Consider the following 24100-nt stretch of genomic DNA (forward strand, 5'->3'; position numbering starts at 1 on the left):
AACAAAAGCAAAAATAATAATAATTAAGGAGTAATATGACTAACCAAATAATACCACAAATAGTGAGACATGAAAATGTTGTAAATAGTTAAATAAAACGTATTGTAAGAGACTTGAAATTGTATTGTAAGGAGTTAAATAAAATGTATTGTCTTATTATTACCAAAATAAAAGACTTGAAATTGACAAAGCATTTGTAAGAGAGAAATAAAGGACTCTGAGGATCTGCCAATATCATCATGTTGGCCTCTCACCACCATTAAGTCACAGAAATCCCTACAAGTATTTTTTATTTTTGTTGCTTTTTACACGATGAACTCATTACTAACAAAGTTCTATAACAATTATGTTATAATAATATATACACAACATTTTTTGAAACTATTTTACATAAAATATTACAATATTATCTATGTATCGCATGGACAATTTACTAGTTTTCCTCGTTAACAAGATTAATCTACATTTTGATTTTGAATACCTAAAAATGTGTGCGCGTTACCAATTATATGCAACATGAATAAAAATTGAGAAAAGTCACACAACTACGAGCTAACAAGCGTGTAAGTTGTGACTGCAATCTGGATTGTGTGCGATTCGTAAAATCCAGATTCCAAACCTCTTTCTAGCATTTTAAATCTAACAATTAATGATCCTATTGGTTCTGTTGCCACTAACAAACAACACCTGAGAGATTAAAATAATAATAATGATAATAATTATAGAAAAAAAAAAATCAAAAGACATACTGACTAACAAACAACAAAATTCGAAGTGTCACATTGACAATTTTTGAGTACTCATTCCACAATATTTGTGTTCGTTTATATGAATTCCCCAATGTCTGAGATAAATCTAAAGCCATAACTTCCAATACATCATTTGCAATGAAAATGCTATGTAGCAAACAAACCATATCAACAAATTGGCTGAAATGCCAAGACAATTTTATTAGAAAAGCTGTTAAAATGAATGTTTCAACTGTACACATAATCATAGTTCATAGACACATCATGAAATTTGTAATTGACATTTACAAGATTCTAGTTGCTGGTTCCACTAGAGCCTTTTTGCTTGATGCCATGCAAGGCAGAGAAGTTATAGTAAAAGTAGTACCTAAAAAGAAAAAGATATACTGTTGACTACAAGAAGAAAATCTCTTAAATCTCTACTAGCCCTCTACTTGTGCACAAGATACTGCTTTAATGGAGATGTACATATCTGGAAAGGTATGAAAGGTCTAAACAATCATTGCAATGATCCACCGCCATTGTTATAGATTTATAAGACTACTTAATAGCTCAGCCTCGGATAATAAAATAGTGGGAATGACCACATTTGATTTTCTGATGTGAAAACCTTAGGAATTGCAGTTTTGTAACCATTTTGATTTATAGGCTTCTGCCCTTTTAGGATCAATGATCTCTAAAGCAGCAATGACACACTTGTGGTACGAGAAATCCTCAGTTGTCCCGTCATTTCGTTCCACTTCAAAGCAGCGTGTATTCTGATACTTAGGGTGACAAACAACCTGTAAAAGATGGAGGGGAAAGAATCATTATGAAGCTGTCCAAGGAAAAAATCCCACATAATCAAATCATATATTATGGATATTGTTAGAAATCAACACTAACTCTCTTGTCTCTAGAAATTTCTAGAGTACTCTAGAAACTTCTAGAACTTCTCACACAATCTCTCTCTCTCTCTAGAAATTTCTCTCTAATTCCGGAAATTTCTCTCTTGCTCTCTTTTCGGAATTCTCTCCAAGATAGTCCTTATATTTCCTCTAGAAGTTTCCTTGCACTAGTGAATTTTAGCCACATGTTTATAGAATAGTCTAGAAAGTTAGAGAATGACATTCATTTAATGCTAATAAAAAGGAAGATGCTAGAAGCTTCAAGTTGGTTTCCTAACCAACATACACCTAGTATAAATAGATGTGGTGGTGTGAGACTAGTGAGTGGTGTGAAGTGTCATAAAGCACCAAGTGAGAGAGGTGTGAAGTTGTATGAGGTGAAGTGTGTGTCATAGGTAGCAAGTGTGTAAAGTGAAATAGAGTTAGAGCTAGTGTGTGTAGGTGTCTAGAAGTAAGGTGTGTGCAAGTGTATTTGGTGAGTAAGTGCTATGTTTGCAGTGCACTAGTGTTAGTGAGTCAAAGCAATAGTGTTTGTAAAGTGTTGTAATTTAAAGAGTCAAGTTTTTAATAAAAGCTCTCTTGTTTAGTCATTTGTTTAATAATCTAGTGTCAGACCTTTCGCTAACTCAATAGATATTAATATTGACCCTTTGATTAGCAAGTTGTTTAGGCACAAATAAACCATATTTTCAATCTTAAATGATATGCAACTGAGCTATATTCATTTCTATACAAAATTACAATTTGGCAGGAAATTAAAGGTTTTTTTTCACATACAATTCAAATGGTTCAGGCTTTCTATTTATCCTTTTTTAACTAATAAATTGTAGAAAACACTCCTTTGGGTTCTATAATTCTGTTCAAACATATGAAAGAAGCATTGTCATTATGATAGCAATGAACTTTGCTAACATGGAAAAATTGGATTTTCTTGGGTTTTCCACTTTTTTTTTTTTTCGGTGGGGAGTGGGGGTGGATATGAAAGAGGATCTTACTAACAAGCCACTGCAATGTATAATAATGAAGAAAAAAAAAAAACCTTTCTGAGTATTATTTTCCATGAAAATGGTCCCCCTTTACAATTGATCAAACTGCAAATAATTGTATATGTAAACTAAGGCAAGTCATCATTGAAATTATTTATGGAATATGAATAATAAAGTATAAGTAGGCATATATATGTGTGTGTGTGTCTGTGTGTTTAGAAAATTTTGACCAGCATATTACAATTTTTCCATAATAAGAAACTCTTATAAAAAAAACTTTGTAACTCATAATTCTTAGATCATGTCAGTTACAAGTACAGATTCCATACTTTTATATCTATGCACAATGAAAATAAGTTGAAAAGCAAAATAAGTGTACTCTTCATATAGCTAAGCACAAGTTCCTAGCAGAGTATTGCCTTTAATTTTTTACACAACACAATCAATTATCATGCAATAATGTTTATTGTATAACTTGAACACCCAACAATATTGAAAAATATTTAATATTTACCTGTAATAATTTTTCTTACTTACTGACATATAAACAAACATAATTTTTTTTTCTTATTCTTCTTATGGATAAATACAATTAATAGTGGTGTTTACCAAACTGCAAAAACCGCACAAATCACAAAAACCACACCAAAATTACCTGCAAAATAGCTTAATCGTACCGTACCGCACCGCAAGTAATAGTGCACCGCACCGTACTGCATGGTGTAGTGTCGTTTGTGGTTTTATAATAAGAAAACCACACAAAGTGCACTACATCCTCACTATATATTAATATATATATATATATATGTATAATTTTTTTTTAATATTTAATATATTATTAATAGTTAATCCTCACTATATATTAATATATATATATATATATGTATAATTTTTTTTTAATATTTAATATATTATTAATAGTTTAATAACCCTATTTAAAAAAAAATAATAATAACCCTAGCAATTGTTGATTAGGAAAACTAGCTCAAAATAAATAAAAACTAGCTCAATAGTTTAAAACTTGGCTCAAAACAAAGAAAAAATTAGTTTTGGGCTGGCAGGAAAAGCTCGAAATTTGAAAAATATGCTAGCTTAAAATTGTATCTTATATGTTGCACTGTACATATGATCGCAAAAATGAGATGCGGTGTGGTTGAGATTTTGGCTAAATTCTAAACCGCACCGTACATATGACCACAAAAATGAGATGTGGTGTGGTTATGATTTTGACTAAACCGTACCGCAAAACGTGATACTAAAAATGACCCAAACCGCATCGCACGGCGAATACTCTTAGGTAACACACTACCATGCCCAATTCTCCACCCTTTATCTATAGGAGGAGGAGATGCCTTTTATCCAAGGACCAACTTTGATGCGGGTGATACAAGAAAATTATTATTTGATATTATTTATGTGTGCAAGTCAATTGTATTTTTATGTTTTAGGTCTTAGTAGTTTATTAGGCTATTAGTATTTTAATTTGGAAAGCAAGGTTATTTTTGTAATAAAGCAATTAGGGTTTCCTAGCCAATTAGAACTAAAGTTTAGCAATTCTTTATAAGTAACTTATTGTACTCCTTGAGGAGATAGTTGATATTTTGATTAATAAAAAAAACAATGGTCGTTTGGTCTTTCCTTGGTCTGGTACTGACTCCAAGTCTACCTTAGGTGCTGACTCCTAGTGATTTCTCTGCTTGGTGCTGACTCCAAGTAAGGCCTAGGTACTGACTCCTAGTTCATATTCCTTTATTTTTCTATTATTTAGATCTTGTTCTAGTTATCCTGCATCATATTTGGTATCAGAGCAAACACCGATCTGTTTGAAGCATCGCCGCAGTCCCAAACCAGAAAAGTATTTTTTTTTTTTTTTAAATTCATTCATTGCCGTGTTTCTCATCCCATCAAATCACAATTCAAATCCACAAGAAGTCAGCGGTGCCATCAGCCTCCGTCACCAGCAGCGTCCCCATCACACCGGCGACTTCCAATTTCGTTGTCCAGCGCTGCCACGACGACAATCCAGCCTTCAGATCGCCATCTGCTCACCTGCTCCAATCGAACCCAGACCATCTCCAACGACCTACGAGCTTGATCCTGATCTTTGTCACTGTTGCACCGCCAGACGCCCTTCATCTGGTGCACCGCTGCTGGACCAAACTTTGATGCAAATCTGACCAAAGCTCACTATTGTTCTTACCGAGACCTATCGCGAGCCTCACTTGCGTCTACACAACCTCGCCGAGACCAAAGCTCACTGTTGTTCTCGTAGATCTGACCAACCACGTGAGTTCACTTACAAAGCCAACCCATCAGCCCTAAGTGGGCCACACCACTTTGGGTTTGAAGTTTCTTCTCTTTTGGTTTAATTTGCTGGTTTGAAATATTGCCCATATATTCTCTACGTGTATACCAAAAAAAAAAAAAAATCAAGTCTAGCCTTCTAGGCCTTCAATCCAATCCACGGTTTTCTATTGGGGTTCAAACTTCAAACAGTGAAGCTTTATTTGGTTAATGCCATGACAATCCCTTCTTTAGTGGGCCATAGATAGCAAGTCAAGTTGGCAAAATCTTTTTGCCTAGTGAGTTATGGTAATATTAGAAGCACGTTATTTTGATGGTTATAAAACTTATCAATGAGATTTTGTCAACTGGATGAATGGGATGGAGCAATTCTTTAAGTAAGCAAATTTTGTAGATAACAAAAATGTTAGGTATGCCAAGTTGAAGTTAAAAAGTAAAGCACAAAGGTTTTGGGAGAATTTTGAATATTTCTGCTATATAGATTATGAACCTGCCATTAGTGTATAGGAAGATATGAAAGAAAAGCTTTGTGATGAGTATTTGTCACCATACTATCGAGCTAAGTATCTACTACAATCTCAGTATGGTACTTTTCCGGTTGAAGCAAATACGATGAATCCTCATCCTCATCCCATTTCATGTTCTCAGCGCACTTTTAAACAATCTACCCAGGAATTATCTACCAAGGAATTAAAGGAGCTCATGAAAAATGTTCAAGATAGGATTGCTCAAATGAAACAGAAGAAGACTCAAACCGATTCAATTGGGAAACCAAGAATACTAGATCACAATGAACTTATTGTTGCCCCAATAGAAGATAACATTGATGATGATATTTTGGTCGTGGAGAATCCTCCAGCAACACCAAAGCCTAATGTTGACACAGACGTATATGCCTCAACAAGTGTTGCTTTAACATGCGTGCAAGGAAATGAATTTATTAAAGAGCAGCAAGGTGAAGAGATGGTGTCTAAAGAGAGTATTATGTTAGAAAGTGCACATGATGTGAAAGTTGAAGTTGTTGAATGTGCTTCAGATCAACCCTCCACAGTCCTTGAAGATCTACATCTTGGTGAAGTCAAAGAGGTTAAAACCACAGTGCTTCCTATGGTTCATAAGGTTCAAGAAAAGATTATATTGATTCCACACATTGATTTTGTTATTCCAAATGAGTTTGATGTGGTGGAATTCAAGGTTTTTCTTTTCTCTGTGCTCCCTAAGGTGATTTCAAACTTGCAGCATCCTAATCTTTCAATGCTTTAAAACTCGAGGTCAAGTTTTTTCCAACCAAAAGAGAATGATATGGGAGATGTAAGAAAATTATTATTTAATATTATTTATGTGTGCAAGTCAATTGTATTTTTATGTTTTAAGTCATAGTGGTTTATTGGGCTATTAGTATTTTAATTTTGGAAACAAGGTTATTTTTATAATAAAGTAATTCGGGTTTCCTAACCAATTAGAACTAGGGTTTAGCAGTCCTTTATAAGCAACCTATTGTACTCCTTAAGGAGATAGTTGATATTTTGATGAATGAGAAAAACAATGGCTGTTTGGCCTTTCCTTAGTCTGGTGTTGACTCCAGGTTTACCCTAGGTGCTGACTCCTAGTGGTTTCCCTGCTTGGTGCTGACTCCAAGCAAGGCCTAGGTGCTGACTCCTAGGTTATATCCCTTTATTTTTCTATTGTTTAGATCTTGTTCTAGTTATCCTGCGTCAAACTTTCAAAAGAAGCAATTAATAATCCAAAACATAAGGTTTAAAACCAACTTATTTCCTTTTTCTTCCTCATAAAATTTTATATACCTTTATGGCATGTACATCTTTAGCTCCAATTCCAAACTTTTCTTCTCTTCGAGGATGAAAATATAAGGCCGTCATCAAAATTGACTTGTCTTGGTCATTTACCATTTGATTAATTGGATACCTACAACCCAAAAAGTATAATTATTTAAGGAACTCCCACCCATTTTAATGAAAAAAAAAATTATATAAACACACAGAACTTAAGCTGTGAAGACAAGGAGCACTACAAAAATGAGAGTAAGCATGTCAATCACTCAAAGAAGTAATCATTTCAATGATGAAAAGCAAAGCACTAAAAATCATACAATTTACAATTAAAATCAGGTGTGACCCTTACACATGCAAGACGGTAGACCTATACGTGCGCATATTAACATTCAAATAGAAAACTCGCTACTACAATATCTGCTAATGCCACCTATCTAAGATAATCAGTCAAATTTCAAATAGAGAACTTCTTGGGGGGTGGTGCAGCACTTTTTTTTGGAGGGTAAGCTATGTACCTAGTGAGCCCCCACCTTCTATATCCAAGGTGAGAGGTGCTATTTTGAGGTAAGCTCATTGGAGTTTAATATATTCTTAGAACATTCACATCAGTCCGTGTATAGGTGTGTATAATAGAAAAAATGCTCAAATTTACACATTTTTGTTCAAAAATAGTCCACATCAGTCCGTTTAAAATCTTTTAAAATCGTGTAAAATTATCCCCGAGCTACAGTACCCGTGTAAATTTACACGGGTACTGTAGCTCATGTATTTATTTTTTTATTAATTTTTTCTCTCTCTCTTGTCTCTGGTTGGTTTTCGTTTCTCTCACTCCTCATTCACTCTCTGCTTCAACCACTCATCTGTAAGCTCTTCTTTCTTCAAGCATTTTTTCAGAGGAACGGGTCTTCGCAGCCGTAGGAGGAATGGGTCTTCAAGCATTTTTTTCGTTCTTCTTTCTTCAAGCGAGAGTCGAAGGAGGCTCCGATCAACCATGAGAATGGGTCTGGGTTTCAGCTTGATCAACCATGAGAATGGGTCTTTGCAGCCGCAGGAGGAATGGGTCTTCAAGCATTTTTTCGTTCTTCTTTCTTCAGCCATGAGAATGGGTCTGGGTTTCGGCTTGATCAACCATGAGAATGGGTCTTTGCAGCCACAGGAGGAATGGGTCTTCAAGCATTTTTTTCGTTCTTCTTTCTTCAGCCATGAGAATGGGTCTGGGTTTCGGCTTGATCAACCATGAGAATGGGTCTTTGCAGCCGCAGGAGGAATGGGTCTTCATTTTTTCGTTCTTCTTTCTTCAACCATGAGAATGGGTCTGGGTTTCGGCTTGATCTGGGTTCGACTCCAATCAACCGTGAGAATGAGAAAAAAAAAAAAAAAGCACAAAACAAGTAATAGATTTGGTTTTCGGCTTGATGGTGGCTGGTGGCTGGGTGATGATACGGTGGTTGGGTCTGAGAGAGAGGCCATAAGTGAGAAAATAATAAAAAATGAAAAATAATGTATATTTTATTGAATAAATGTGTAAAATAGATAAACTGATGTGGGTGTCTTGTAAAAATAAATGTGTAAAATAGAAAAAGTAAGTTTTAAATGTGTAAAATGGAAAAAAATTTGCATCTACTGATGCGAATGCTCTTAGTCACCCAAATATATATATGTATATATATATATATATATTTTTTTTTTTAAATTTTCTATAGGAAAAGGCGGTAATCATAAACAAGTTAATTGTGCTACAGAAGAATGTTTTTTCAACTTGCATGTTGGCAAGGAAAGTTTGATCTTTATATTTGAGATTATTATATGATTCAATTACTTCCTTTTAGGCAGTGTCCATTCCTAGTCCTTTTCTTGATAATTTAGTTCTAAATTTCAGAATCCAATGCTTTATGAGTAGTTTTAATAAACTCCCTGTATATATTTGAACATTCTCTTGTTTCTAATAAATTTATTCTTACTTAAAATATGTATATATTTATTTATTTATTTATGGGTAATTAAAAAAACACTATTGAACTATTTTCCAACAACACAAAAGAGGGAACATTTGAAAGAAACCCGTGACACTATTACTCGACTTATTAATCATATATTATTTTCGTTATTTCATATATTATTTTAGTAGACTCACTCAATGCATGAGAATATACAATTAGTTTGTAATATGGTATAATAAAGAAGTTGTTCTTTGAAATTTGTTAAAGATAATTTATTCTCTTTAAAACTTTTTGTATAAAAGTAATTGTCATTTCTTTGTTTCTATAAATATATCATTTTATTATTTTGAGCCCAAAATTGAAAAAGCAATCCTAAAAAATAAATTTTTAAAAAAAAATCAATTTAAGGCTCAATTAGTCCGAAATGGACTGAATACATCAAAGTGGATTGAAATAGATCAAATTGAACCAAATGGGACCGAAATGGGCTGAATGAACTAGAGTGAAAGGAATGGACCCTAATTGATTGAATTGGACTGAAGTGAACTAAATGGACAGGAGAGGATAGAAATGGACTAATGTGGACCGAAATTGACCAAAACGTTGATGTGATTCAAAATGAGCGTAACAACAATAAATGTTACGCTTCCGCTTTTAAATATTATATAGATTTGTAAGACTTACATGTACTATGTAGAAAGTTTGTACTAACTACAATATCACTAAAAGTAAGTAGGAATTTGTTTATAATGTTGTTGATGTGATATTAATCAATCATGTTACTTTGTAAATTTTTTAGTTAGTAAACAATATCATTTAAATGTTCTTTTTACTATTAAAAAATTAAATGAAAACATTCAAAGATGCATAATTTAAAAGATCTTATTGTTTGATTAATATTAATTTGAAAAAAAAAAAAAAAAGCTTAAATGACTTCACATACTAACAGATTTGGACGAAATAAATAAATTAACTCATTTAATGATTTATTAAATAGATATTGATTATATAGATAGATATAGATGTAGATTATTTGCTAATGCTTTTTGCTGAGGGTAAGAACTAAGAACTAGTCCCAAAGAATGTCAGGTACTTGAATCATTATATAAAAATCACTAATGCAATATAAATATGATTTTTTCTACATGGTTATGCTATAAGTTGAAAAGAAAGAAACAATATTCTTGTTTAGAGTCCCATAGAGCAAGGAAAGAATGAATAATGATGAGTGAGAAATTAGTAAAAAAAGATGACTAAAATATTTATAAGAAACCAATTAGAGTAACATGACAGAACACAATGCAATGGACATAATTAAAAGAGAGGAGAATCATTGGAGGTATTGACTTACTTGTGCAATATCTGCTTCAACGCATGGGACAGATTCAGAATATCATTTGGTGTCCAAACCCTTTTTAATACAGAATTATTTTTGCTTTCTAACTTTTTAAGGCCTTCCATTGCAAGACCGCCATACTTGTAGACAAGCTGAGGACCAGAATTATCAGACATACTTTTGCATTCATGTGTTTCAGTCTTTACATTCTGCTTATCAGAAATAGTTTGCCTACCCATCAGGCTATTAAAATCTACAGGCTTCTCAAGGTCAGGCATCTGAGGAACAATATTTGGGTTTGAAATAAATTAGATCATTGAAAGAAAAAAGAAAAATCCAGCTATGAAAAAATATTTTTTAATGGAAATACGTAGTGAAAATGTAAATTTTCATAGAGCTTGCTCATGAGTAAAAAAAAAAAAAAAAAACTCCTAACAAACTACATTCCATAGAGTTAGTTGAGTATCACTCTGTATATTTGCATATTAAACAAGACTCTGACCAATTTAAGGACAAGGATAAGACAGAAAAATGAAAACTGACAGACATGGATGCTTAGTGAAGTATGTTCTCTCCAGGGACTACTACTCACATCTCAAAGAACCTTAAAGACAATAATTCAGTTTCATTTTAACACAAGTGTTAATAAAATAAATATTCAACAACTTTTCAAAATGTAAGTTCAGTAGATCTCAACAAAGCTAATTAATGCACCAGTCAGAGCTTCTTTAAACATCCTTTAGAAAGAAATTGATAGGGTGGATGATTTCCATGGAAATCTTTTAGCATCCTAAAAAAACAATACACAAAAGAAAAGGGAAGGCAAAAAAGGAAGACAAACCTATTATCACCACAATGGGGTCTTTACACATTCATATGTTAAGCATATAGTCTTAGGCTGCATTTGGATGGATTTGGCTGGATCTTTGAAATTTCAAGACTTTTGCATTATAGGGAGACAATTTACCAAAAGCCTTGTAGCTCCCTGCCCCACTTGTTCAAAAAATTATCAAAAGCATTATAGGGAGACAACATCCACAACTAGAATCCTAATAGCATAATTTATGCCTTAAAATTTTTCTATTCCTAAACTTAGATGAAGGATTATAAAGGAGGGATCCAAATAAACATTTCTTAACTAAAACTTAGCCAAATCCCCTGCATAAATCCTTTCTTGTGCTCACTCAGAATTGAGCTATTTTATTAAAACCCCTGAATTGGTGAAGTTACTGAAGACATTTTATCTGCAAGAACAATATAATATCTACCTTCCCAGAATATAGAATGTCAAAGTGGCCACCAGTCCCTGTTGAAGGCACATTTCCCCATGCCAATGCATCAAGATTTCCTTTAAGATTATCCACAACTCCAGCCTTAGCAGCATTAAGAAAGCACGCACCAGGGTTCTGCACAAAAAGACAGACAGGATTACATGCCTACAAATAATTTTCATTAAAAGAATCACGGCAATACCAAAATAAGGAAAAACACATGTGAGAACTAACAGAAAAGCACGCTTGCATGAAGGGTGATGAGACAGATGCATGTTCTCTTTGTCGAGCAATGCCTCTTGCATTCAAGCCAACAAACTCTCCTGTAGCGGATAGACTATCAGCAACAAGAACTAAATGTTGAGGATGTATGGACTTTCCAACATCAGATATTGCAACTTCTAAACTCTGCACATGAAAAGACATAGTAGTAGTTAAGAGTAAGTATCAGTTACCTTGAAATTTGAAATGCAAATCCACTCCCCTCCCCCTAGAAACCAAAGAAAAAAAAAACAAATCTTAGGCAACAGAATACACCTCAAGAAAATATTTCCATCCAGCTTCTATTCCAAAGGCCAAAACAATATCATGAACATTATCTGGATGACTGCGCGACCAATCGATCAAATCCGTCATTAGGACACAATCATTCGAAATTAAACTCTCAAGATCTGTTGTATCACAGCCTGCTGACATAGCAACTCTCAAGTAGAGTTCACTAAACGAACAATTATGACGTCTTGATACTTTAGGTTGATCATTCCATAAAATGTCCACTTTCTTTATCTCAGGGAATCCTAAAGAAAATTCAAGAAACGTGAAAATGAGTATAAATAAATACAAACAAGCATGAATGACATATTCAGCAAACAATAAATAGAATATGCACAAGTCTATATCTTGAAATGGAATGGCTTAGTAAAAATATAGAGATGCTTTAGTGCACTGCCAACCTTTAACAACTGTTTGAAGAATGAAAGGTATGAAGGAGTCTCTAACTGAATCCAATGCTAAAGGAGTCTTGTAAATTTCAGGTATTGCAACAGTGATGCAAAATGCATCATTGTCTTCCTTCTGTGTCTCAACTACATAACAATCGCTGCCATTAATCAACCAAGTCAAAAGGGAATATTATAATATTAAACCAATGTACTTTTGTAAAATCATGGTCATACTTTCATTTTGGTATTAAAGCATGAGTAACATATCAAAAGTTAAAAAAAATAGTCTTTTCCAAAAGCGGCCAAAAAATAAATCATTACATGCATAGAGAGAGAGAGAGAGAGAGATAAAAGGAACATGAACTTTTGGGATAAAACACTATGAATGGAAAGATTATTTATTTCATTTTTTACCTTATTCATAAGATACACTCACCCAACGGCTTGTAAACCCACAACCTTACCCTCCATCCGCACTTGTGAGAGAGGGAAGTGCCATTTGAGTTAGCAATTACGGATTATTCTTTATCTATACTACTATTTAAGGGGCTTCTCCTATTTGGACTAGATATTTTTTTGGTTCCAAAATACCCCTACAGCCTAGGTTTAAGTAGGGGCAAAACTTGAGGATAATATTGCAAAAATATATCTCTAACTCTCTCCTAAACATTTCCTACAAAATAGGATCACTCTTCCACTAATCCACTTCTTCAAAGCAACTATTTTTTTTTTTTAAAGAAAAACAAGTTAAACAAAAAATAAAAAATCATCCTCACGTTTATCTTCCTATCCAATTATTAACCTTTACAAAAAAAAAAATAAAAGAGTCTTTGAGAACGAGCGTGAGCGCATGCTCAGATGCTAGTTTACAATAAACTTTGTTTGAATTTGAAATAAATTATTAGATTAATTGATGAGAAAACTAATTGAATCATGGAATTCAAGGAGGGAAGGGGGGGGGGGGGGGGAATATGAGCTTCATTTGCCTTTTGCCACACATTTATAGGCAGATTTATATAACAGGAGAGCTCAAATTTAAGGGTCCGTTTGGTTGGAGGGGTGGAAAAGTGAGAGGATAGAAAATTGTGGGAGGATGGAAAAGAAAAAGTGGAAGGATAGAAAAATGTTTATTTTCTCTCCTTTTTTGTTTGGTTGGGAGTAGAAAAGTGGAGGGATAGAAAAAAAAAAAAAAGTTTGAATAAATTTACTCATATACCCTTGTTAAAGAATGATACCAAATTTAAAAAAAAAAAAAAAAAAAAAAAGTGACAAATAACCACACAAAAAAGAGCAATCACCCAAAAATTTTTATAAAAATAAAAAACATGTTCCAAAAAAAAATCACATCCAGTAAAAATAAAAATAAACTATCACACACAAGCCCTAAAAAATCAAAAGAAAAAAAAATNCTTTTTGCTGAGGGTAAGAACTAAGAACTAGTCCCAAAGAATGTCAGGTACTTGAATCATTATATAAAAATCACTAATGCAATATAAATATGATTTTTTCTACATGGTTATGCTATAAGTTGAAAAGAAAGAAACAATATTCTTGTTTAGAGTCCCATAGAGCAAGGAAAGAATGAATAATGATGAGTGAGAAATTAGTAAAAAAAGATGACTAAAATATTTATAAGAAACCAATTAGAGTAACATGACAGAACACAATGCAATGGACATAATTAAAAGAGAGGAGAATCATTGGAGGTATTGACTTACTTGTGCAATATCTGCTTCAACGCATGGGACAGATTCAGAATATCATTTGGTGTCCAAACCCTTTTTAATACAGAATTATTTTTGCTTTCTAACTTTTTAAGGCCTTCCATTGCAAGACCGCCATACTTGTAGACAAGCTGAGGACCAGAATTATCAGACATACTTTTGCATTCATGTGTTTCAGTCTTTACATTCTGCTTATCAGAAATAGTTTGCCTACCCATCAGGCTATTAAAATCTACAGGCTTCTCAAGGTCAGGCATCTGAGGAACAATATTTGGGTTTGAAATAAATTAGATCATTGAAAGAAAAAAGAAAAATCCAGCTATGAAAAAATATTTTTTAATGGAAATACGTAGTGAAAATGTAAATTTTCATAGAGCTTGCTCATGAGTAAAAAAAAAAAAAAAAAACTCCTAACAAACTACATTCCATAGAGTTAGTTGAGTATCACTCTGTATATTTGCATATTAAACAAGACTCTGACCAATTTAAGGACAAGGATAAGACAGAAAAATGAAAACTGACAGACATGGATGCTTAGTGAAGTATGTTCTCTCCAGGGACTACTACTCACATCTCAAAGAACCTTAAAGACAATAATTCAGTTTCATTTTAACACAAGTGTTAATAAAATAAATATTCAACAACTTTTCAAAATGTAAGTTCAGTAGATCTCAACAAAGCTAATTAATGCACCAGTCAGAGCTTCTTTAAACATCCTTTAGAAAGAAATTGATAGGGTGGATGATTTCCATGGAAATCTTTTAGCATCCTAAAAAAACAATACACAAAAGAAAAGGGAAGGCAAAAAAGGAAGACAAACCTATTATCACCACAATGGGGTCTTTACACATTCATATGTTAAGCATATAGTCTTAGGCTGCATTTGGATGGATTTGGCTGGATCTTTGAAATTTCAAGACTTTTGCATTATAGGGAGACAATTTACCAAAAGCCTTGTAGCTCCCTGCCCCACTTGTTCAAAAAATTATCAAAAGCATTATAGGGAGACAACATCCACAACTAGAATCCTAATAGCATAATTTATGCCTTAAAATTTTTCTATTCCTAAACTTAGATGAAGGATTATAAAGGAGGGATCCAAATAAACATTTCTTAACTAAAACTTAGCCAAATCCCCTGCATAAATCCTTTCTTGTGCTCACTCAGAATTGAGCTATTTTATTAAAACCCCTGAATTGGTGAAGTTACTGAAGACATTTTATCTGCAAGAACAATATAATATCTACCTTCCCAGAATATAGAATGTCAAAGTGGCCACCAGTCCCTGTTGAAGGCACATTTCCCCATGCCAATGCATCAAGATTTCCTTTAAGATTATCCACAACTCCAGCCTTAGCAGCATTAAGAAAGCACGCACCAGGGTTCTGCACAAAAAGACAGACAGGATTACATGCCTACAAATAATTTTCATTAAAAGAATCACGGCAATACCAAAATAAGGAAAAACACATGTGAGAACTAACAGAAAAGCACGCTTGCATGAAGGGTGATGAGACAGATGCATGTTCTCTTTGTCGAGCAATGCCTCTTGCATTCAAGCCAACAAACTCTCCTGTAGCGGATAGACTATCAGCAACAAGAACTAAATGTTGAGGATGTATGGACTTTCCAACATCAGATATTGCAACTTCTAAACTCTGCACATGAAAAGACATAGTAGTAGTTAAGAGTAAGTATCAGTTACCTTGAAATTTGAAATGCAAATCCACTCCCCTCCCCCTAGAAACCAAAGAAAAAAAAAACAAATCTTAGGCAACAGAATACACCTCAAGAAAATATTTCCATCCAGCTTCTATTCCAAAGGCCAAAACAATATCATGAACATTATCTGGATGACTGCGCGACCAATCGATCAAATCCGTCATTAGGACACAATCATTCGAAATTAAACTCTCAAGATCTGTTGTATCACAGCCTGCTGACATAGCAACTCTCAAGTAGAGTTCACTAAACGAACAATTATGACGTCTTGATACTTTAGGTTGATCATTCCATAAAATGTCCACTTTCTTTATCTCAGGGAATCCTAAAGAAAATTCAAGAAACGTGAAAATGAGTATAAATAAATACAAACAAGCATGAATGACATATTCAGCAAACAATAAATAGAATATGCACAAGTCTATATCTTGAAATGGAATGGCTTAGTAAAAATATAGAGATGCTTTAGTGCACTGCCAACCTTTAACAACTGTTTGAAGAATGAAAGGTATGAAGGAGTCTCTAACTGAATCCAATGCTAAAGGAGTCTTGTAAATTTCAGGTATTGCAACAGTGATGCAAAATGCATCATTGTCTTCCTTCTGTGTCTCAACTACATAACAATCGCTGCCATTAATCAACCAAGTCAAAAGGGAATATTATAATATTAAACCAATGTACTTTTGTAAAATCATGGTCATACTTTCATTTTGGTATTAAAGCATGAGTAACATATCAAAAGTTAAAAAAAATAGTCTTTTCCAAAAGCGGCCAAAAAATAAATCATTACATGCATAGAGAGAGAGAGAGAGAGAGATAAAAGGAACATGAACTTTTGGGATAAAACACTATGAATGGAAAGATTATTTATTTCATTTTTTACCTTATTCATAAGATACACTCACCCAACGGCTTGTAAACCCACAACCTTACCCTCCATCCGCACTTGTGAGAGAGGGAAGTGCCATTTGAGTTAGCAATTACGGATTATTCTTTATCTATACTACTATTTAAGGGGCTTCTCCTATTTGGACTAGATATTTTTTTGGTTCCAAAATACCCCTACAGCCTAGGTTTAAGTAGGGGCAAAACTTGAGGATAATATTGCAAAAATATATCTCTAACTCTCTCCTAAACATTTCCTACAAAATAGGATCACTCTTCCACTAATCCACTTCTTCAAAGCAACTATTTTTTTTTTTTAAAGAAAAACAAGTTAAACAAAAAATAAAAAATCATCCTCACGTTTATCTTCCTATCCAATTATTAACCTTTACAAAAAAAAAAATAAAAGAGTCTTTGAGAACGAGCGTGAGCGCATGCTCAGATGCTAGTTTACAATAAACTTTGTTTGAATTTGAAATAAATTATTAGATTAATTGATGAGAAAACTAATTGAATCATGGAATTCAAGGAGGGAGGGGGGGGGGGGGGGCATGTGGCACAACAGATGCAACCACAATTTTGAGACCTGACTTTATCTAGATTTCCAAACCTTAACAAATCATAATATGCTGAAAACATAATGGACTGTACTAAGTGTGTATTACAAATAAACTTTGGAGTACCAGTCAAAATGGATATTGTAAGAGCATAGGATCAAAATTTTCAATTTCAAACATATAAATTGATCTAACAAAGAGAATTATTCAATGAGACTGCTACAGCTTCATTCCATGACTGATTACTACATTTGGGATGCATGTCACATCAAGTTAATATGACTATCCTCTAGGCATGTTGTTTAAAGATGCTTTCTGCTAGCATCTATAGTTGGCACATTAATATTATATTCAGCCTAATTATTACCATATGCTTACATCCAGTAAAAATAAAAATAAACTATCACACACAAGCCCTAAAAAATCAAAAGAAAAAAAAATTAGAAAAAAAAAAAAAAAAGAGGCAGTGTTAATGCCCAAGAAAAAAAGAAAGAAAAAAAAAGTGACAACTGGCAATGTGATTGCTCAGAAAAAGAAAAAGAAAAAAAAGGGCAACATTGTTGGCTAGGGAAGATAGAAGAAAGAAAAAAAATGCAACTTAAATTGAGGGTATTTGTGTAAAGTGCATCTTTCAGCACTTTTCTCTCTTCATTTTCCTCCCAAATTGGGAGGATAAAAAAAGGTGGGTTCGAAGGGAAAATTTTCCCTCATATTTTCTATCTCTCTTGTTTTCTCTCCTCAACCAAATAGAGAAAAATGCTATTTTCCATCTTATTTTCTTCTCTCTAATTTTCATCCTCCGTATTTTCACCCCAACCTAACATACCCTAAATAAACATGCGAGACACATACATGGAAACTAAATAAAGGCACACTGAACAAAAAATAAGCATTGTCATGTCAGTTGAAATAAGCATTAAAATATCGAAATCCTCATATACTAGGCAACAAAAACTAATCAGATAATTTTCAAGATGTAACTTTTGTATAATATCTTACCCTTAAAAGCAAAGCACAATCTCTCTCTCTCTCTCTCCACATGAAGCTTCGGTTTAATTTTCTTATTACATATATCGTATATAAGTTCTAAGATACATTGCTCTCCCTTTCCAAGTCTAACTTCTGAAATCCAATAAATATTAATTCTGGGTATTCCGTTCCAATTTAACTAAGAATTTTTTCCTAGAAATTAAATTGTCTAGATCTTAATTACACGACTAAGAAGTACAATCCATTGCCATCAATGTCTTATTCAAGAGAATAATCCTTGTCTTCAGTCTAACATTGGCCATAGATTCAAACGACAACTCCAAATTCAACCTTTGGAGAATGGAGAATACTCATGAAAAATTGTCAAATAAGAAAGTTGGAGCATCCTAAGACATTAAAGATGGTTGGAACACATGTTCAGGTGAACTGCTTCTCGGAGGGGAGGGGATTCTTATTTATTAAATGTAGATTCAGTCAATTGTATGTTGATTGGAGTGTAATTTTATAGAATTAATTTAACATGACTCTGCAAATATTCAACATCGACAATTGACTGAGCCAAATACCCTCAGTTATTCCCCCCAAAAAAGAAGAATAAAAAACCATATGTTTTGCACAAGAGCAGGAAGAGTACCTTTAGATTCAGCAATGGAGAAGTTTGAAGTAGACTAATTGGTTGATCCAAAGCACTATATGCCACTTCTGAAATGGCAGAAGCAGACCATGAACCCACAGGCTGGCCACCAATGGCATCATCATCATCAACACTCTCACTAAATAAGTCATGGGTGCTGCTATTTGGAGTAGATTTGTCCTTATTAATATTATAAGAGAACTGAATAAGCTGATTCCCATATGCATTTCTAACTGTTCCATCATATGCGGTATACAAATCACGCATTAAGAACATAAGCCTTCGGTTCAAAGTCCCAGGGAGATCTGCATTGGCACTGAAAGAACTATCTCGACTTGCTACTGAATGAACAAAACATTCGAAAGGATTCAAGCCTGCCAGAAAGGAATTTTCAACCACAGCATACGGGATGTAAGATCCAGCATGTTCAGGAGAATTTTCAACCTTCTGGACTGAATCATGTGCCTTTCGATTATTCCAGGAAGCACATGAAAGTTGGCGGGGGATTCTAAATGATAGTGGAACCATTGAATGTTGCAAGCCAAGACACATGCTATGCTGAACCAACTTCAGCAAATTACCCTTGCTTCCAGCCTTAAACATAACCAGAAATGAGTTATCCTTACTAGCATATTTGTAGACTAAAGTTTGAATATCCCGAAACACTTGCTTGAAAGCATCAGCAGAGACTTGACATAGTGCTGCAGATTTTTGCTTCTCATAATAGAAATGCTCCACGTCAAGAACCACAGAATTCTCCTCACCACCTTTGGCAAGAAAATCCTGACAAGAATCTATCATCAACAGTTTGAAATTAGAGGTCTGCTCTTCTTCTTTTAAACCAAAATTTATTTCATCCATCATGTTTTTCCGGGAGCGTGAGTTAGAGCAGAGGTACAAGTCTGAAAGTGAAACACTCAAGCCCTGCATTGACAACCACTCACAAAGAACTTCCTGAGCAGCATACAAGAAGTCAACTACTTTACCCCGACAATGTTTGACAAGACTATGAAAAAGGTTGCCATCATTGTCACATAGCCAAAAAGATCCCTCAGAAGATAAAAGCTCTCCATTACTAACATGAACACCATTTGAAGGTAAAACATAATCAAACCCTGGGGGCAGAAGCATGCTGAATAATTGCTTGCCAGTCCAAGCAGAACCATTAAGTGAGGGAGCTTTGACGATTGCAGGCAATGGAAATTGATATGGGCAAAACGTTTGCAGCTGCTGCAGTTGAAAAAGGTTCAAGGAAACCCCATCCTCCATGATCAAATGAGCAGCAGTTAAACTATCCTGACTTAGTGAAAGCAGGTTCCTACCATTTTGCCCATCTATTACTTGCCTATCTAAAGCAACAAGCTCACTAAGTTCAACTCTAGCATCAATTGATTGAGAAACATAGCCATGAAGACAGTCACCATCAAAATCCCCGCGAAGAGGAGAACAGCAAAGTGGGTTTATGGAAACAACTGAAGTTATTGGCAGGACCTTCACGGATAAAGCTATAAGGGAGTGTTGATGTATGGATGGAGGCCTATTTATCAACACGATATCTCCATTATTCAGGGGCCTATACATTGTGTCCCCGATTTGAAGTTCATTAGTATGATGGACACAAACCAATTCACCTTTTCTGCGAACGTAAACCTTTCCCTTCTCAACAAAAGACAGTGTACAGTCAACAATGAACTTATCAAAGTTCCATCTACTCAAACTCTCAGAAATTTGCAATTTCTCTGCAATATGACATGGTATACCAATTTCACTGAGCTTGATATATGGATCACCAACAACAACCATGCGAAAACAATGATCACTTCGCTTCCCAAGAACAACATCTTTGATCCATCTCAACCCAGAAGAGCTGGAAGGATCTGTACCGTTTTTTTGTTGGGCAGAAGCCAAAACATTATTAGATGACTTGCCTGAGCTTAACTGCATATTAGGAATATAAAAATAAGTAAGATGCATAATGATACACAAAAAATCTGACTCAAAAACTAGAAGAAATCAAGGCTGTGCAGCTTGCCTTTGAAAATTTCAGGCAGTCCAGAACACGAGAACCCAACTCATTAGCTGTCCCAGTAAAACCAACCAGTTTCTTGTAGGCCCTGGTCCGTTCATCCTACAACAATTAATCAGAATCAATGCAAGAGAACATTAACCAGAAATCTTGCAAGATGATGTGATTTAAAATCTGTTTCAAAACAAGGAGAAGAGTGAATGAGAGAATTCTTACAAAGAGTAATTGCTGTGGAAGTGTATGTGTAATTTCACACACACGATGATAATTTGGTGTCACAGGAAAACAGTTTAGGAAAAGTGAATCTGTCCTTGAAACAAACTTTTTGATGAACTTCAGATCTACAGATTTCAACAAATAATGAACCTGAAAAACAAAAATAAGGAATCATAATAAAGGAGGCATCATAGACCTTTCGGGTTGGCATAGGAACAGTATGCTTAATTGTGACAGCAATTAGACAAAACCAAATCAAACAATTCAGTATATTGTCAGTGAACAGCACAAAGAAAATGGTTTGTAAAGGTAACACCAATTTGAAAAGATAGTAAAGGTATTGTGTCAAGGATGGTGTGATATTTGTTGGTGTCATTTTATGCCTACTCTTCCTAAAATTAAAGAATACAGCAGATTTAAAATCTATTTAGGAAGGCTATGCTACCTGGGCATGTGATAGAACCCTTCTATTTGGTTTCAAATTACTTTCTTCTTGATTATCATCTTTTGGAATAAAATCCCAAAAATCAGCTGGTAGACTCCTTAAACTTTCTGTCTGAGACTTCTTTGGCAACCTTTCATTTACCTCTACTATAATTGCACTTTTTTTAAAGAGTTCATTAGTGGAAACTTTGAATTTTACTGTTGGATACCACTCTGTTGAATTTCCCTGTTTATTACAAAAGTGACAAACAACAACAAAGGTTTAGTCCCAAAATATTAAAATCACGCAAGCAAAAAAGGAAAAGAAGATTAATAAGAGTATAGAAAACTTACCACACAATATTTGCAACCCTTAGGTTGATTATGATCAAATGCTGAATCCCCATCCAGCTACATGCATGATTAGCCAAGCATAAAACACCATCAACTACAAGCAGATGACTAGGAAATATCCATTCAACTTAAAATTAAACTAGTCTACATTAAAATCTTCAAAATGGGGTGTATGTTAATTGATAGCATGTATACAAGAAATTATTGTCCACAATGGTCTGCATAAAATACAAGAATTTTAGATAGCGCAGTTCATGTATGTTTTTTGGATCTTTAATGAGCTTACTATCAATAAGCTAAAGTATTTTCTTGAATCACTTTTGAGTGGATGAAAGTGATGGGTCTGAATCTTTTCCTCCCTGTTAGATTCTCCTAACCTTTTGAATTTTAGATCATAAGTTATTAGTGGCTTTTGAATATTATTGCTGTACTTGAGTCATACCCTTCTTCTTTTCTTTCACAATAGAACATATTACTCCCCAAAAAAAGGGGTTCCATATCATACAAATGATACAGTTTTATCAGGAAAGTAAAAAAGGGAGATGCAGTTTGCAAAAAAAAGTCAATACTAGGTTTAACCCAAGACTTTTGGAAAAGATTCTTTCATATTTATATCAGGGCTGATACAGCTACTTTTATCCCAACTAACATTAAGAAACTAACAATGTTTGAGAAGTGCATTCAGGATAAATAAGAAATAAATAGAAAAAACTGCATCTCCCTTTAATAACGCATTCAATGCTGTATCATATAATAAATCTAGCAGTAAGCTGGAATACAAAGTATAAAAAAATTTATTTGAAAAAAAAAAAAAAAAAACTACTGTTCAGCTCAAGGAGTGAGGTACCGGACCTTGACCTGAAGTTATGGAAGGTGGGATGGTTTTCTTAGGAGAAAGTGGGGATTGTGGAGAGTTTTTATTTTTCACTTTTTTATTTTTATTTTTATTTTGCAAGATCTTTTTTTTTACTCTCCTTCACGTTAATTTGGTTTAAAAAAAAAAAAAACTCTTACTTTTTTTTCCCCCTTATCCTTATCCAAAAAAAAACTCCATCAGGAAAACTCTTACTTATCACGTTAAGTCCTTTTTTTTCCTTTTTCTTTTTATTTTTTAAATTTAATTTTGAAATGTTAACACCCTTTTTTCTTTTTCTTTTTTTTAAATGTAAATTTCACACGTTAACTCCCTTTTTTATTCTGAAAAAAAAAAAAAAAAGATTAAGAGCAGTTTAGGTATTAAGTGCTAATAAATAAGATTTTAAAGATTCCATGATAGACTTCAATTCTAAATGGTCTTTTTTTTCCACAAAAATTGTAGATTTAGAACCACTAATATGGCAAAATTACTAATAAAATTACTAATTTAAAATTACTAATTTAAAACTGCTAAATTTGCTCAAAGTACCCTCAAATTCAACTGTTTAGGAAGTGTAAACAGCTTAAACATGTAAAATTAATAATTTAGAACTCCTAAATTTGAGATAAATTTGAAAAAACTGTTTCTTCTATCCATGTTTAAATTTTAAACCTTTTTAAAAAATTCATAATTTTTAAATAGATAATTTTAAAAAAATTTATTCTCTCTATCATGGTGGTTGGAAACATTTAGATGTGGTGTGATAATCGATAAGTATAACCAGTTAAGAGTAGCAGGAGTTTATGTTAGAGGGAAGTTTTTGTTTTGGAGTGAGAGACTAAATTAAACTTTTTTTTTTTGTTTTGTTTGTATGGAACATGGGATAGATTTTTTTTTAAAAGGAGATTTTTTTTTTTTTTAAATTATAACAGGGTAGATAACTTTTTGATAGAACGTGAGATTTTTTTTTTAGGTTTTTTGTTTTTAATTTTTAAAAAGAAGTTAAAAGCAGTTTAAATTGTAATCAAACATGTATATATGTATTTATTTATTTATTTTTGGATAAACTTGAGGATGGTTTTTTTTTTTTTTTAAATTGATTTGAAGATAAACGTGAGGATGATTTTTTTTAAAAAAAAAGAAAAAAAAAACACATAGTTGCTTTGAAGAAGTGGGTTAGTGGGAGAGTGATCCTATTTTGTAGGAAATTTTTTAGGTGAGAGTTAGAGATATATGGGACCGAATTTTATTTTATCTATACTACTATTTAAGGGGCTGCTCCTGTTTGGACCAAATTTTTTTTTGTTCCAAAATACCCCTACACATGGAGAAACTTGGAGGACAATCAAAAAAAATTATATTTCTAACTTTTAAACAACCCACTACAAAATAATTTCACATCCACTGAACCACTACTACTAAAATTCAAATAAAATTGGTGTACAATCAAGTAAAATTATATTTCATCACGTGTTCACATAAACTCTTCACGTTTATTTTATATTA

At 33.4% G+C, this 24100-nt stretch overlaps 1 protein-coding gene and 1 long non-coding RNA gene across 2 annotated transcripts in view; both read right to left on the reverse strand.

The window, feature by feature from the left end:
- Positions 1 to 917: 917 nt before the first annotated feature.
- LOC136061306 (DNA-directed RNA polymerase IV subunit 1-like) lies at positions 918 to 20663 on the reverse strand. The gene is made up of 14 exons (XM_065776199.1): positions 18720 to 20663; positions 17125 to 17183; positions 16135 to 16280; positions 15719 to 15978; positions 15416 to 15589; positions 15179 to 15316; positions 13926 to 14188; positions 12220 to 12365; positions 11804 to 12063; positions 11501 to 11674; positions 11264 to 11401; positions 10011 to 10273; positions 6732 to 6852; positions 918 to 1531 (listed from the first exon to the last, which is right to left on the reverse strand). Exons 1-14 carry the CDS (start codon positions 20661 to 20663, stop codon positions 1361 to 1363), a joined length of 4257 nt encoding a protein of 1418 aa, XP_065632271.1. The 3' UTR covers positions 918 to 1360.
- A 790-nt stretch (positions 20664 to 21453) lies between these two features.
- The window catches only part of LOC112035690 (uncharacterized), a 5277-nt gene continuing 2630 nt past the window's right edge, over positions 21454 to 24100 (reverse strand). The window contains exons 2-3 of the long non-coding RNA XR_010630019.1: positions 21739 to 21795; positions 21454 to 21631 (exon numbers count right to left, since the gene is read on the reverse strand). This is a non-coding gene — a long non-coding RNA (uncharacterized LOC112035690). The remainder of the gene's footprint in view (positions 21632 to 21738; positions 21796 to 24100) is intronic.

Source organism: Quercus suber, unplaced genomic scaffold (genome assembly GCF_002906115.3).
Source record: "Quercus suber isolate HL8 unplaced genomic scaffold, Cork oak 2.0 scaffold_130, whole genome shotgun sequence".
Classification (NCBI taxonomy): domain Eukaryota; kingdom Viridiplantae; phylum Streptophyta; class Magnoliopsida; order Fagales; family Fagaceae; genus Quercus; species Quercus suber.

Excerpts from the sequence above, each read along its gene's own strand:
- LOC136061306 (XM_065776199.1), bottom strand. The coding sequence starts at position 20,663 with ATGCAGTTAAGCTCAGGCAAGTCATCTAATAATGTTTTGGCTTCTGCC. Across the intron at positions 15,979-16,134 it reads TCTTCAAACAGTTGTTAAAG|GATTCCCTGAGATAAAGAAA; the intron begins GTTGGCAGTGCA and ends AATTTTCTTTAG. Across the intron at positions 15,590-15,718 it reads GATGGAAATATTTTCTTGAG|AGTTTAGAAGTTGCAATATC; the intron begins GTGTATTCTGTT and ends TTTCATGTGCAG.